Below are 16,430 nucleotides of genomic sequence, written 5' to 3'. Positions count from 1 at the left end.
AGTTCCTTACAGCACATGGCAGAACAACAGGTCATGGAACTTCGCTACAGTGGCTCTGCCAGAGTTCTTAGGTTCCCAAATCAGGTTTTCTTCTGTTACTTTAATGAATCCTTCCTGTTTTTTTTTTCTTTTTTCCAATTAAAACACTTTATATTTAAATCTGTTTAGATTTCAGTCCCACTTGGAGTAGTAGTAGTCCACTACTACTGGAGATAAAACTATATCTTATGTTTCTGCAATTCACAAAGAGTCAGCCGGAGAGATGGATTTTAAAATAATTGTACTGCAAAGTAAATTAAGCAGACTCTGTTTAATGACCTAAGGCAAGTGGAAAAATTTTGATAGGTAGAAACAGAAACTGAATTACTTACCAATAATATTGTTATTACACTAACAAAAATTTAAAGGTTATTTCTTTTTTTAAATGTATCTTTATTGTTGAAAGTATTACAGATGTCCCTTTTTTCCCCCACTGACCTCCCTCCCCCTGTCCTTGACTCCCCCCACCCACACACACACCTCAGGCCTCACCACACTATTGTGTGTTTATTTCTATCCTAACATGTATGTAAATATAAAATACTTGGAAATGAATAGACATCTCAGATTTTAGAAACAGAAAACACACATGCAATTTTAACTTCTTTTGACTCGCTTTATAAATTTACTTTCAGGTTAAATTGACTACCATTTATGGGATATCTATGATATGAAATCATCTAAAACTGTCCTTTATGTGATAAAAGTATATATCTTTTAAAAATTGTACTGATGATAATATCTTTTATGATCACTAGAGGCAGGCTCGGACATATCTGTGGTGAGGTTATTTTTAAATCTACCCCATTTATGTAATTTTTTATTTTGCTTTTAATGAGATGACCTTTTTAGGTTTATTCCTATTTTATTCGAGAACAGAAAACAAGACAGCTCTCTGAAGACATGTTTTTAAAAGTTAAATACAGCTGATCCTTTGGTGTGGAAATGAAATCAGTGCTCTTACTTTAATAACAGAAAACCTGAAGCCTGGAGAGTCCCAAGATAACAGGTCCAGCCGTGGCCAAGGCAGGAGGGAGCCCTGGTCCTGCTGGGCACGGATGGCGCCCTTTACAGTTTGCCAAGCTGACCCTACTGGCCAGGCTTGCCAGCTACATAGTAGGTTGTGCATGTGTCATCTCCACACTGACTAGTAAGAGAAGAAATAGCATCTCTAAAACAAATGCATCTTGTGGAGAAAGTAGGATGAAGTCATTTCAAACATGAATGCCAAGAGAGCCGAAGAAGCAAACACAATCTGGTCAATTGGAGGTTTTGTAAGAAGGTTCACGTTTTAAATGCCTTCCTCCAATAGGAAATAAATATGATAATAAGGATTGGGGAAATTTCGCTTTCTCTGTTTTGGAAAAGCCAAATATATGGATAACTACACATACCTCACATTCTTGGAAAATTATACATTATTTAGAAAAGGGATGTAAAAACCTTAAACTCCCAAGAGTTCAACCTCTAACCCGCCTGGGTTGTTGCCACCCTCCTTTCCCACTGCCTGGGTCGGGAGGAACAGGCCAAGGCATTAGTCAGCAGTTTCTGAATTCTGACCCACAATAGGAAAGATACTTCCAGGCAGGAAAAATAGATGGAGGCAATTACAAACAGCTGCTTGATGGATGGTTGACACTGTCAGGGCTCCACTGTATGGCAGATTGCAATGATGTTGAACTCCCCTTGCTACCAGTGGACGTTGCTATTGGCAACCGTGCAGTGAAGCCAATAAAAAGGCAAGGAAATGAAGGGAAAACTCAACCTTAGTGGAAGCCGTGGGGTCTGTGCTATAAATTATGTTCCCTTCAGCAATATGCAGCATCCGTGTTCAGGATCGCTATAGTGCTTGTAGCTGCCTGCAGTCTTCACGGGCCCTGGGTCCAGTTTTATCAGCAGGCACACGCTTTAAAATGTCGCTGTAGATAGACTGGCATCCATCTGTCTGGGCTATTTATATTGTTGGGGAGGATAACAGATGTGGGTTCGTTTCTGCCTCACCCGGTCTGCTTTGCAATTCCCGCTTGTGCTATAAACCTGAGCGGCACAATAGCCAGAGCAACACCTGCAGTGCTGCTGAGCTGCGGGCGCCAGGGGTCTGTCCCTAACTCCACCCACCCTTTGTTCCTCACCTGAGGAGGGACAGCCCGGCAGAAGCTATTTCCTTTATAGCAGAGTGATTCCGAAAACTGGCTTAATAAAACCCATAAATCTGAACAGCCTCCTCTTACCTGCTCTGCGGAGGCCATGTTTTCTGCGCTCATTTTCTCCTCCGGTCCCTCTAGTCTCCCCTGCAGAGGCAGCTGTGAAGGGGAGCTAGGAACGTTATATTTTTGGACTCCCACTCCTTCCTTCTCTTTTGTCAAACCTCTCCCTGCTCAAGTATCTCTCTTTTCTAAGCAATTGATGACAGGATTGTGCACCCCCATGTGATTTGGTTAGACGTGCGTTTGTCTGTGTGGATTGACTTTCACCTTCCCTTTGGCAGTTTTCCGACCACCTGCCTCAGTCACTTCTCCTCCCCCTCTGCCCCCTTTCCTCCTCCTCTTCCTCTTTCTCCTTCTTTTACCCCTTTGCCTGCTTTATAATTTTACTTTGTTTCTTGCCACCTGGTCCCTATGTGTATCTGCTCTTCCCTCACTTCCGCTTTGGTACCTTAATTCACCCATTTTTTAAAAACACATTTCCTGAATGCCTGCTCTGTGCCAGAAAAACAATGTTCTTTGTGGACCTCAGCCCCTATTTCCTTAGTATTTGAGTAATGAAGTTAATAACTGATACTGGCCAGGGGCAATAAGAACAAAACATGGTTTATAAATTTTAGATTTTTCAGAGCTGGAGTGAACTTCAAGGTTCATCTGGTCCAGGGATTTTCAAACTCCTCAGAGCCCCTTATGGAGCACCATGTATGTAATCAAAGGCATGCGGATGTGCAGGGGCCCTGGACCCCCAAACCGGCCAAGTGGAGGACTTATGGAGGATGTTTTATATCTTGGGGATTCCTTGTGAGATTTATTTGAACAAAGAGTTACAAGGTTAAAATGTGTTTGAAAACCATTTCCTAGTGTAATCTCATTTGACAAATGAGGAAACAGACTGAGAGAAGTTGGGTGAAGTGTCCAAAGTCATCCAGTCACTATGCCAAAGCTAGCTTCTCACTCCCATTCTTTGGATAAGGCATAGCATGACCTCAATCTCAGATAAAATGGGAAGCAAAGTGGCTTTCTAGTCCTTGCATTTATTTCATACTAGTGGCCGGTGCATGAAATTTGTGCATGGGGGTGGGGGGTGTCCCTCAGCCTAGCCTGCACCCTCTCCAATCTGGGACCCCTTGGGGGATGTCTGACTGTTGGACATCATCCAATCCTGGCAGTCGGACATCCTCTCACAGTCCTAGACCAATTGCTCACCTGTTTTCCTGCCTGGTCTCCCCTAACTGCCCCCCCCCTAATTGCTCCCCGGCCTGCCTGCCTGGTCGCCCCTAACTGCCCCCCTGCTGTCGGCCAAGTTGTCCCCAACTGCCCCCTCCCTGCCAGCCTGGTCGCTCCTAACTGCCCCCTGCCCCCCACTGGCCTGGTCACTCCTTACTGCCCCCCCTGCTGGCCTGCTTGTCCCAAACTACCCCCTCCACTGGCCTGATTGCACCCAACTGCCCACCCTGCTGGCCTGATTGCCCCTAACTGCCTCTGTCTTGGCCCTACTACCATGGCTTTGTCCGGACTGTCTCCCGGAAGGTCTCCTGGTCTAATTAGCATATTACCCTTTTATTAGTATAGTTTATTCTTACCCATTATAAACCTGGCTTTCAATAGAATATGTGGTCTAAATTTTTAAACTTAAACTATATAGGTAGGTACATTATTATTAACTTAATTAGGGTACTCCTAAGGCTTAGGAAGAGCCACACTCAAGGGGCCAAAGAGCCGCATGTGGCTCTGAGCCGCAGTTTGCCGACCACGGGCCTAGACCATTTTTTGTTAACCTGCTAGACATTGTTTCTAACACTCAAGGAAAAATCCAAAATTGGAGACTCCTGCTTTTGCCCGTAGGATGGTACTGACAGTGACCTTCAGTTTTATACAAACACCATCACTAGGAGAACTCAAGGTAGTCAATGATCATTCTCCATGGTGCTGCTGTGTCCTGTGAAATGTCTCGCTGTTGGAAATAGTTTCTAAATGTTCATATGCCACTTGTGGTAAATCCAACTATAGATTTCCTTTCATCCTTACTTTAATTAAAGCCTATTAATCTATTCCTTCTGGGAGTGCAGTTGATCTACAATGAAGATTGAATTAAAAAAAATGAAAAAGGTGATCACAATCCCAATGCAATGTTATGCATCTTGTGTAAAACCCAATCAGACACACACATTTGATGTATTTCTACTACAGACTTTTTTTAAGGGGAAACGTGGGAATAGTTGGTGTTTGTAAGGATAATATAGTTTATCTTTTACGTACACTAGTCTCCTGGCTCTGAGCCATCATTAAGAAGCTTTAGGATAAAAATAAAATACCTCTACAGCATACAAATCAGGATTCTTAGGACAGTCTGGCACTAAAGGGCACTGGGGAGAGATGCAAGGGCAGGCATTGTTGCCTTGTAACAAATAAAAGAGCCATATACAAAATGAAGCAGCATTAGTGACGCCTGTACTGTTCTGTGTTCCCTTGGGTCAGAATGGGCAGGGCCACCTGGATCCACAGCTGTCTCCTGCCCAGCGCCTGTCTCAGGCTCAGCCCATGTCTGTCCATCATGGAAGGTTGAGGATCTTGGGGTGTGCTCCCTGCCCCACCTCCTCCTCTGTCCTTCCTGTCACGCCCTTCCCTGTTGGCCACACTTGAAGGTGAAGCCCCAGTCATGCTTCCCAGCAGATCCTCCAGACTTTCTGTCTGTCTGAGCTTAAAGGAACAATAGGATGAAGAGGCTGGACCAACGCTGGCTCTTCAGGATGCAGTCATTTTGCAGCAGCAGCTGACCCCGGGGGTTAGTTACTGTTTGCCCCGGCCACCAGGAGGCCCGCAGAGGAGGGGGAGGCAGCTGAGACCAGCAGCCTTTTCTGGTGCAGCTCTTCCCACTTACTTCTGTTCTCAGACACCGAGTCCAGCATCGGCTTCAGTTTCACATTGACCTTCACCAAGGCCTAAAACAAAGCAGAGAGAGGAACTGGAGTCACTGACATGATTTTCCAGCTTTCACGGTGAGAATGGAAACTGGCTGTGAGGAATGAGAGCGATGATTATTTGGTAACCACGAGCTATTTACAAGAAGTACACATGCATTGAGTGTCACTGTTTTATACTAATAGAGCTGATGCAGAAAATGAAAAAATAAGACAGGTGGCTGTGCACTACTCCCAGGTGCCAGCCAATTAGATTATGACCCTGTTTTAGATCCACATCAAGCAAGAGAGGAAAAAAAATACCTAGCTCACACATGTCTACTAATACGTGTATCTCTGTCTGCCATGGAGGCCTTCAGATCTCAATAGATCATGAACTTAAATTTTTACAAAAATAAACTTACCATTTGCTCCACCGGAGATGACTCCAGGTGGACTTCCCTGAATAAGAGGCCAGGTAAAATCTTGAAACAAGAGGAGGTTCTCATTTTTAAAGCAAGGATCTTGGGACTGTGCCAAAGGTACAGATCACTGGGAGAACATGTGTGGAAATAGACATGAGGGAAACGGAGTGTGGAAGAGAGGGACAAAAGCGGGTAGACGAGGGAAGAGGAAATGTAGGAGGTGGCGACTGACCATGAGGCTAATGAAGGTCAGGATTTAGGGTCCTATTTGTAGGAGACCCTTCTAAATATTGCCTTTTTACTTAACTATGTGTGTGTGTTTAAGTCCCCTACTCCCCAGTGGTATAAACTTTTGGCCTCACAAAGTTTGGATCACCCCTAAAGTGGAACAAGGATCGTGGAGCTGTGGGTGTTAGCTCATGGAAAGGTAACACTTCCTGTTTCCTCTTTATGCCTCGGCTCCGTGTTTGTGGCCACATAAGAGATCCCCAGGGCCGGGGAGACACCTTGCCGGTGTGCCCTGTTCACCACAAGGGGAACACTCCACTGGGAGGCACCCCTCCTGAAAAGCCTTCTCCCAGCTTGAGCGGTGGCTAGGGGGCGGCCAAGAGCAAAGTCCTCCGCAGGCGGAAGAGCTCTCTTCCCTAAGCGGCTGCAGCCACCTGTGTATCCCCTCCCCCTCCCTCTCCAGCAGGTGACAGGACCACAAGTAGAATGTAACTGGATGTAAGGTAAGTAGGTGAGGGATGAGAAGCCCGGAAATAACTGGCACCCCCGAGAGCAGTAAGCAGGCCAACTTGGCTGAGATGACGTTCTTCCACATCCATGTCCCTTCCACAGAGCGTATTCTCTCCCTTAAAAAGTGATACTTACCACACCAAGCAACAGCACCTACACTTTTTGTTGTTGTTAATCTTCAACTAAGTATATATTTTTTCCATTGATTTTTAGAAAGAGTGGAAGGGAGGAGGAGAGACAGAGAGAGAAACATCGATGTGAGAGAGACACATCGATTGGTGGTCTCCCGCAGGCGCCCTGACCTGGGCCAGGGATTGAGCCTGCAACCCAGGTACGTGCCCTTGACCAGAATCGAACTGGGACCCCTCAGTCCGAGGGCCGATGCTCCAACCACTGAGCCAAACAGGCTAGAGCAACATCTAATTGTAAACCAGATGTATTAGTTATTCCATACAAAAATGAAACAGCAATATAATAACTCAGGCAGCGATCAAAATCCCATCTATGTCCATGAAAAAAATGCAGGTGCCTGTTCCTGCTCAACGCGTAGTGTTTTTGTTTAGCCAGCAGTGTGAGGTAGCAACCAGGGCCACGGTTTCATCTAGCAGAGCTTGGCACCAGTGCCTCTTCACTCTGCTCAGGCCTTTTAATTAAACTGACTACTGTAATTCCTATGGAAATTAGTGTTTATGTTATTTTCCTGCTACAAAAGCGTTTCTCTAGAACTTTTTTTTTAATCCCAGGAGCACAAATTGGATTTTTTTTTTTCTGTCTGAAATGTAATTAAAAACTCATTTGATTACTATATTTCTGGCTCTGTTTTACTTATTAAATTCTAGTAATCAGTTTTCTTTTATGAAGCTGCTGGGAAATGATCTCAAAAGCAACACATTTTTCTCTACTTTGGCAGGTTCCCGAGCATTTTACTAAATTACATTCATAGCACCTGCCCGTGATTCGAATTACTCCACCAATTTATTCCTTAAACCATTTAAGTTTATTTGGCTTAGTCCCCCAAAGAGGTTTCTTGCCTTTATCTAGTTCTTTGTTCTCCCTCTTGCTTCCTTTGTGCTGAAAAACATCTTTTGGGGGAGTACATATTTCTCAGAATTCCTTCTCTCACTACATTGTCCTTAATTGACATTCTAGACCAGTGGTTCTCAACCTTCCTAATGCCGCGACCCTTTAGTACAGTTCCTCATGTTGTGGTGACCCCCAACCATAAAATTATTTTCGTTGCTACTTCATAACTGTAATTTTGCTACTGTTATGAATCGTAATGTAAATATCTGATATGCAGGATATATTTTCATTGTTACAAATTGAACATAAAGCATAGTGATTAATCACAAAAACAATATGTAATTATATATGTGTTTTCTGATGGTCTTAGGCAGCCCCTGTGAAAGGGTCGTTCAATCCCCAAAGGGGTCGCGACCCACAGGTTGAGAACCGCTGTTCTAGACTATCGTTTTCTCTGTCAGGTGCTGGTTCTAGGCAAAGGTAGAAAAAACACAATCCTGAAGAATTATTCCCCACACACTACAAACGCATTACACAAATATAGGATTATTAGAAATTACGAAGGCAAGGGATGACCCACACACTAACTTCCAAGGCCTGTCAGGAGGAGAATGGCTCCCAGTATTTAGAAAGGCATGGGTATTCCTGAAAGCTTCTCATCAGCAAGTGCCACCGGATGAGTTCTGTGCGAATGCCTCTAGGGTCTGTCTTGTTTGACTTGCTGTTCACTCAGTGGAAAAGAAAGAAACCACTTCTTGCCTGTCTGCTCATACGCAGAGGGACTCAAGGGTACCTGTGCTGTGCCATCAGCCCGGGGCTGCTGGGTCTCCTCTGTGGCATCCCGGTGGCATGGATTTTCAGTTTTCATTCATGTCCAGAGGCAGGGAACTCACTACTTCCCAGGGGCGTTCAGTTTACATTTGGTTTTGATTTTAGAATGCTGTTCCTTACATTGAGCTGAAATCTATGTCCCTGTAACTTCTACCTAATGGTCCCAGCCCTTGGGGTGCTTGCCCTTTAAACCAGAGCTACTAGGGAAATGTAGGACTGATGGCTCATGTGCTGCCTCAACTGTAGGGTAGGGCTGGATGTGACCTAAGGCCCCTCCGCGGACCTCAGCTCTCTTTCCTGCCATTCCCTTCTCTGGTGCTCTTCGCTGGGAACTCGGGCCTCCCAGACTCCGGGCTCCACCTCCACAGTGAGACCCCTGGGCTCTGCCTGGGTTCCCCTCCCTGTGCTGCAGCCTAGAAACTCTCTGCAGGTAGGAAGCTGGGACCGTTGTGGGGCTCACCTCACTTGTTCTGCTCTCTCAGGAATTACCATATGGGATGCCTGTTGTCCACTGTCTGACAACTTGAATGCATTTCTCCTTTCGGGCCCTGTTGTGACTCACAGCCAGCAGTGGAAGCCTCGAGTTATTGGTGTTAAACAGTCTTGGGTCCTATCCTGAGAGTTCCCAGGGAGAGAGGAAACAAGGCTTTCTTCTTCATATCTCTAGCTCCTAGCACAGTGACAGCCCCGCCTCTAACCCACCCTCACAGTGGTGGTAGGAAGAAGGGGTAAGGCTAGGACAGCTGCTGCTGGTGGGGAGCGGGGTCAGGACGTTCTGACCTGTGACAAAATCCTGCTGCAAAAACAAACCCAGAATGACCCCCTTGGGAAATGAACAGCGAATTCTCTCTTATTACCATTATTCCCGAGGCCTTGTTTTTATCAGTGCACCCAGCTGCTCTGAATCAGATTCTGGCCTTGCTTTTCCTCTGCCATCATGATCCATATCTGCTACCGTTGGTCCCATAAGTGCACATCATCACTTCTTGGAATTCAAGTGCTGGATAGATGGGCAGATGTGGGACAAGGGAACAAGCAAAGAGAGAGCCATGCTCTTAGAGTGAGTTACTACCCCCATTCTCTGCTGTTGGAAGGGGAAACAGAGGAACCCCACCAAATGAAAACCAGCTTTATCTTGGAGCCTGGTAATGTCCAGCTATGTCACTAGGACCTTTTAAAAATGTGGAGGAATTCATCTGACTTGGTTGGTTATTTATTTATTTATTTATTTATTTATTTATTTATTTATTTATTTTAAGGCCAAAGAAAAAAGATGGTTTTCATGTCCTATTATTGAATTATCTATTTCCAGAGTGCTGACAATAAGAATGAGTATTTTTCTGCTTTCCCCCATTCCTACCTTACCCAAGAGAAATAATCAGAAACTAAGAGACCCTAGCTGGTTTGGCTCAGTGGATAGAGCCTCGGTCTGCAGACTAAGGGGTCCCGGGTTCAATTCCTGTCATGGGCACGTGTCCGGGTTTTGGGCTCGATCCCCAGTAGGGGGCATGCAGAAGGCAGCCAATCAATGATTCTCTCTCATCATTGATGTTTCTAAAATATCTATTTTTTTTGATAAAATATAAAGATAGACTTTGGAGCCCTTCTCAAATACCTGTTTGAGGCAATATTCCCGTTATGAAGAGATGATCATTTTACTACTGTACTATTTACTTTCTCAGTGAAAACGTCAAAAAGCCCACTTAGGGGTCGGCATTTTGTAATGGAAAAACAGCTGACTGGCATGGCTCAGTGGATTGAGCTTTGTCCCATGCACCAAGAGGTTGCTGGTTGGATTCCCAGTCAGGGCTTATGCCCAGGTTGTGGGCTTGGCCCCCAGCAGTGGGTGTACAACAGGCAGCAGATTCATGTTTCTATCTTCTCTCCCTCTCCCTTCCTTTCTCTCTAAAAAATTAATTAAACATATAAAAACTTTAAATAAAAGAAATGGAAAATCATTCTCGGGATATAACCAACTGGTGTCCTCTCTGCTCAGGCCTTCAAGAGGAGGGGTAAGAGAGCATGCAGGTGGCAGCGGGACCCAAAATGCTTTTGACTCCACATGACAGGTTGGTTGCATGTGCAAAGGGCATCTCTGAGAAACAAAGGAGGCCTCTGCTTCCAGTAAGTGACTTCAGAGAGAAGTGTCCAGTTCTGGGAGCAAATCCAAACTTTAACTAGTGAACTGTTCAACTGCTAATCCTTCTTGGTTCCCAAAGGTTGAGATTATTCATGACTTAATCTAACATATTCCTGAATTTCATGTGCCAGGCTGCAATGATGCAGTTGGCTAAGAATCACGTTTGCCAACCTACTCTTCCATCTTGTTGTAAAGGCCAGAAAGTGAACTGATTGCCCAGAACTGAACTCATCACCTTCCCCAAACCCTCCTCTGCTCTCAGGTTTACTTTCCAGGAAACTGAGCATTCTCATCTCCACCAACTGCCCAACCCAGAAATCTACGGGTCACCCATGACATCTCCCTATCCTCCTACACCCAAAATATCGCCAAGTTTTGTCAGTCCTACTTCCAATGTGTCTTTTGTGTCAGTCTGTTGTCATTTCTACAACCTTAGCTCAGACTACCATCATCTCTTCAGCTGCTTTAACCTGCTACAGCCTCTTCAGTGGGCCCTGCTTCCGCTGGTTCCTGTCCAGTCCACTCTCCACATCGTGGTCACTCCAAGTCACATATCCAACCTTGCCATTCTTTACCCTGAACCTTTCAGTGGCTCCCACTTGACACAAACGTGCTATAAGACCCTACCAAAAAAGAATTGTAGTATTAACAGAGAATGAAATCCAGAAACAAAACAAAAGAAGAAATAATCCATAAAACCCAATGGAAATTTGGATTATGGTACCAAACACAGAGTTTAGCCTGGCCAGTGTTGAGCGATGACCTACGAGCCAGGAGGTCATGGTTCGATACCAGGTCAGGGCAGATGCCTGGGTTGTGGGTTCAATCCCCAATGGAAGGCAATTCATAGATCATTCTCATAATTGATGTTTCTAATTCCCTCTCCCTTTTCCTTCCTTTCTCTGAAAGCAATTAAAAAAACCAAACTCACCATATTCAAAACACAGAGTTTAGCCTGGCCAGTGTTGAGCGATTGCCTACGAGCCAGGAGGTCATGGTTCGATTCCAGGTCAGGGCAGATGCCTGGGTTGTGGGTTCAATCCCCAATGGAAGGCAATTCATAGATCATTCTCATAATTGATGTTTCTAATTCTCTCTCCCTTTTCCTTCCTTTCTCTGAAATCAATTAAAAAAACCAAACTCACCATATTCAAAACACAGAGTTTAGAAATGCCAAAAATAATCCCATCAAGTTTCCTAAAATCTTTCTATGTATTGTAACATTTTCCTGAGTGAAAAAAAATAAGCTAAACTCCACATGGTGTGTTGGCAGGGGACTAGCCTAAGTGCTAGTTACTACATGTGCGAGCAGATGGAGCTGGCTGTGAGGCCCAGATGGGAAGCAGCAAACAGATTCCTCCTATACCTCGCTTCTTCCCTCCCCAGTTCAATGGCCTTTGAAACTCAAGGTTGTATAAAAATTAATTTGCATTCAATTGCTTAAGATAATGTATTAACTACCATAGGAGGCTTCCAGCAGCTTTTAAAACTTGCTTTGAAAAACAAACAATCAAACACTAATGGTGAACACAGAAGCAAACCAAGACTTCTTTGGATAAATATTTTTAAACATTCACATTAAAGAACCCACCTTTAAAATAAGTCTTTAGTGTGTAATTGCTAAAGTCAGACAATTAATAATCATTTACATATGTTACACACATAACATGCCAGGCACTGTGCACTATTGGGTTCTTTATAGGCTAGAATGCAGCGGAGTATAAAGGGCTCGAGCATTATGACTTCTGTCCTATTTGGGGGCAGTGTCATTTACTCCATCAGGACTGTGATATCTCTAACAGAGCTTGCTACTTTGCCTTCCTTGAGCTTCGGAATGGCCAGGGAGGTATAAGCAGAATTCATAAGGAGGAACTTCTGAGAGAACTCTTAAGTGGGAGTTTATGCAACTTGGAGGTGCATCCTTTGCCCTGGCCTCTCTTTCTTTCTCACTGTTGGAATATTAACATGATGGCTGGAGCTACAGTGGCCATCTTGTAATTACAAGGCACCCTTGAGTATAAGCAGGGTCTGGGTTTCTGACGGCTATGGAACTGCCATATCATAGCCGCCTCAACTTGACTTCTCTGGGTTATTACTTATCACAGAGAGAAAAACAAATTTCTTTTGTTTAAGCCAGTGGTTCTCAAACTTGGCTGCACATTAGAATCACCTGGGAATCTTTTTAAAATCCTGATTTCTGGGTCTCATCCTCTGGAAATTCGGTTTCTTGGTTATGGGGTGGGGCCACAACATTAGTAACAAAGAAACAGAATTTCTGGAGGATGAGGCCCAGAAATCAGGATTTAAAAAAGATTCCCAGGTGATTCTAATGTGCAGCCAAGGTTGAGAACCACTGGTAAGCTCTTGTGATTTCAGATCTCTGCCACTAGCAGCTGCATGCAATTCCCGATTGAGAGAATCAATGCTACATTGTAGGTCTCCATTTTCTGTCTACCTGTGCAGGTGTCAGATGATTCTAGGCATTTTGATTCTTGAGCAAATTCCCTGCCTTGGGGAGTTATACACTAATGTGTTTTGGGCAGTGGGCTGTAGTAGACAGCAGAAACTACACCAGAATCATTCCATGGGATCTGAGTGGGCACATAATTCAGGGTCGACGATAGGCGTGCCCCAGGGATTGGTGGAGGGATGGGGATAGGCATCAAGTGAGGCAATCAGACCTCTCTCTAGGTTTACATGTTACTACTGAAGAGGAAGTTTTCTTTTCTTTTCTTTCTTTCTTTTTTTTGGTGTGAATAATTACTGTAATGAACATGTGACCTTAAAGCTGCCAAGACATGTGGGGAAAGCCTGATTTCCTTGGAGGCAGGGAGAGGGGACCCGTGTCTTATGCTGGCCTTTGACTCCCCTGATGCAGCAGAAGGCACCAGCCCACTGTCCCTCGAAGCTCCCCAGTTACTTGAGCTAAAGAAATTCCATTTCTGTGTAAACTAAGTTGAGTGAGTATCTGGGCTCCAAATAATGGGTCTTTCACTATTATCATTTATTGTCCTGTCACCCCCAGGAATTACTTGGGATTGACCCCCCCGCCCAGACTTTGAACTGGTGGCTGATGTGAGGGAGTCTCAATGTCCCAGCATAAACAGCTGAGCCACCCTCGTTCCCCAAGTTAATGAGAGCCAGGCACCAGCTAGCAGTTCCCTCTCTTCTCCTTGAACCCCCAGAGTCTGCCAGACTCTTTAAAAGCTGTTCAAAAGGTTGCTCATTCTTAGCCCGCCATGTATGGGGACTCAGAAATACTCTGAGAGGATGCCAATTCCTCTGGTGGCAAAGTCAGCAGGCCTGTGAATCCCAGTTTCCAAGAAAGGAGGACTCAGAGGAACTGGTGACACCATCCGTTTAGCCTGGATTTTCTCTATGGACCAAGAGACCTCGGACAGAAAGGACAAAAGCAACTAGATGTTATTTTCTCCTTAGTGGGAGTTCAATATTATTCCATGATTATTGTATTAGGTGAGAGTATTTTTCCAGGTGGGAAGCCCATTTTTGTATATATGATATTTACTCTGGATTTGTTACTATTCAGCAGTAACAGGTTGGCTAGATCAGATTTTTGCAAATGTCAAAAATGTTGTCAGGACTTCGTTTTGTTAGGGATATTTGAGATCTTAAAACCGAAATAATATGAGGCAGTTACCCAAGTAGCAGTAAAAATGATAAAGCTATGGAGCTAATGCTTAGTCTGAGGCAAGCAAGCTCATTAGAATCTACCGAAAGAATGATTCAGGTCCGTAATCAGAATCCTAAGGGCATAGTCCAGCCAAATGATAGCATCGACGTTTGCAGCATCGATGTCTAATATCCTGAAGACTAATTACAGTGCTAGTAATAACTTAGGAAGAGGTCATTTTCCTTCCAGGGTCTGGAGCAGATTGGTAGTGCCTGTAAAAGTGAAAATGCAACAGAGCGTTATAGTGATTTTCTCTTCCTCTTGTCTTTACCTTTCCATTTCCTTCGTGACCTCTCAGGTTGCTTGTTTAGCTTATTTTATTTATAAGCTTAAGGGATTCCTTTGTGGGGAATTATATGTACAAATGACATTAACATTCTGAATGTACGAGACGGAGATTTTAGTCTCCTTGAGTTAATAGCATTGTTATTTCCATAACATAGGGCAAGAGTCTTAAACTCAAATGTCTACAGGGCCAGGCCAGTAAAGTTAATGAATGAAATACGCCGCATGACATAATTGGGAGTGGTGGGGCCTATGGCAAACTGGACATTTTACAGTTTTAAAAACAGCATTCGACTAAATAAATAAGTCTGTGGGCCAAATCTGTTGTGGGCCACAGTTTGCTCATTGTGTGCTGGGGTCCAGCCCCAGCAGGTCCAGGGGTCCCCAAAGGTGTGGACGGAGTCGGCGAAGAAGGAATGACACGGAGACAGTGTTCAGTTGATCAGCAGCCTTGCCAGGATCTCTAGCCACAATCTCCAGCCAAGTTCTGTGTCCATGTTCTCTTGCTAGGTTCTCCAGCCAGGTTCTCCAGGTTCTCCAGCCAGGTTCTGTAGCCATGTTCTCTCACTAGGTTCTCCAGCCAGGTTCGGTCGCCAGGTTCTGTAGCTGGGGCGTTGCTTCTCTCCATTCCAGGGAGTAAAGATTATGTACTTAAGCATGATTGTTCGTAGTTAAAGTGATTAATTACCTGCCTGGCAGTTAAGAGGTTTTATTCCCTCCCCAACTTCAGGGGAAAATCCCTACCTGGGGAAACAACCTTTCTCAGAGAGGTGTCCTTGGTTAAAACACACAGTGCCAAGAAGGTGAGCAAACATATTAAGAACAGTATGCCATATATGCTAGGTCCCTTGAAACAGCAAGGAAGGACCGGCTCCCGGCAATTGTGATCGACAGTGAGACACATCTTGCCAAAGTGAACTAACCGGAGTATTGAATGTGTCCCATGTTCCCGGTGCCATGCTAGGACCTCTCCAGATGTGAGCCGATTAACCTCACAAACATGCTGTGACATAAGTCTTCTCTGCCCTGTTTTGACAGACGAGGAGACTGAGATGGGAAAAAATAAGTTAAAAGAGCCAAAGTTTACATGGTCAAGTGTACAGCAGAGCCCGAATGTCAGTCCGGGCCCATCTGAGTACAAAGCTCATAGTGTCTTCACATGAAAGATCTCAACTGGGATGTTGGTAATGACAGGTGGCTCACACCTAACTGTGGTGTGGGGACAGTAGGCAACTCTTTTGTCCTAGTGTCTGTGACGCTGTTTCAAGACAAATTTACAGGAGGGATGTGACCTCCCCGGTTAATGAAGAAACACCACCTCCCAAACATTAGGTGTGGACAATGAATCTTTTATTTGTGACACATCTACTCTCTCCTGCCTTAAGAAAATAAAACTAGGGTTTTAAGTAATAAATAACAAGCAAGCCCAAAGACAGCCAGTGCAAATGGAAGCAAAGAGAACTGTCTCCTCTGTTATAATGAGCCCCTCTAGGATCCTGTCATAGGTTATCCTGTTGGTTGGGTTTTCGGAGTAGATTGGTAGCTAATCAATCATGCTCACTGGGTAAGCAACAGCTGACTGGGAAGGAATGGCTGCTGACCCAGAAGCCACAGCCTTTGATGAATGGGGTTTCACATAAGAGGTGGTTGGAACATGTAAGTAAAACACAGCCACATGGTAACAATCCACCTCGCCACACACCAGCATGCTACCTGGTAAAACTGTGCACCTGAGATTTTAAAGAATTAGATAAAAATCTATTATTTTTGCAAAGTTCAATGTGTAAAAGGGCCATATTTAAAATTTAGTGTGTTGAGTTGCACAAAGTTGTTTACTATAGATTTTTTTATGCTGTTTATGTGCCTTGAGTCCTAGGGTTCTCCAAACAAAATGGGTAGGGTGCCTCTATGGGACCTCTAAGAATAGATACTAGCAGACTCTATTAGCATTTGCTCTTCTATTTTTTAGCTTAAACTATCATCCCTTAGTATCTGCAGGGGATTGGTTCCAGGAACCCCATGGGTACCAAAAGCTGCAGATGCTCAAGTGCCTAGTCTAAAACTAGAGGCCTGGTGCACCAATTCATGCATGGGTAGGGTCCCTCAGCCTGGCTGGTGATCAGGGACCATCGGGGCCATCTGGACCAGTCCAGA

At 44.6% G+C, this 16,430-nt stretch overlaps 1 protein-coding gene across 1 annotated transcript in view; it reads right to left on the bottom strand.

Annotated features, from left to right (window-relative positions):
* Window positions 1-4,075: 4,075 nt before the first annotated feature.
* The window catches only part of PDE11A (phosphodiesterase 11A), a 292,656-nt gene continuing 280,301 nt past the window's right edge, over window positions 4,076-16,430 (bottom strand). The window contains exon 20 of the mRNA XM_006760580.2: window positions 4,076-5,185. Within this exon, the coding sequence (XP_006760643.1) occupies window positions 5,030-5,185 (156 nt within the window). The 3' untranslated portion in view covers window positions 4,076-5,029. The remainder of the gene's footprint in view (window positions 5,186-16,430) is intronic.

The sequence above is a fragment of the Myotis davidii genome, unplaced genomic scaffold, assembly GCF_000327345.1.
Source record: "Myotis davidii unplaced genomic scaffold, ASM32734v1 scaffold370, whole genome shotgun sequence".
NCBI lineage: Eukaryota > Metazoa > Chordata > Mammalia > Chiroptera > Vespertilionidae > Myotis > Myotis davidii.
The sequence above is the reverse complement of the archived record's forward strand: the minus strand, read 5'-3'. Positions and strand labels throughout refer to the sequence as shown.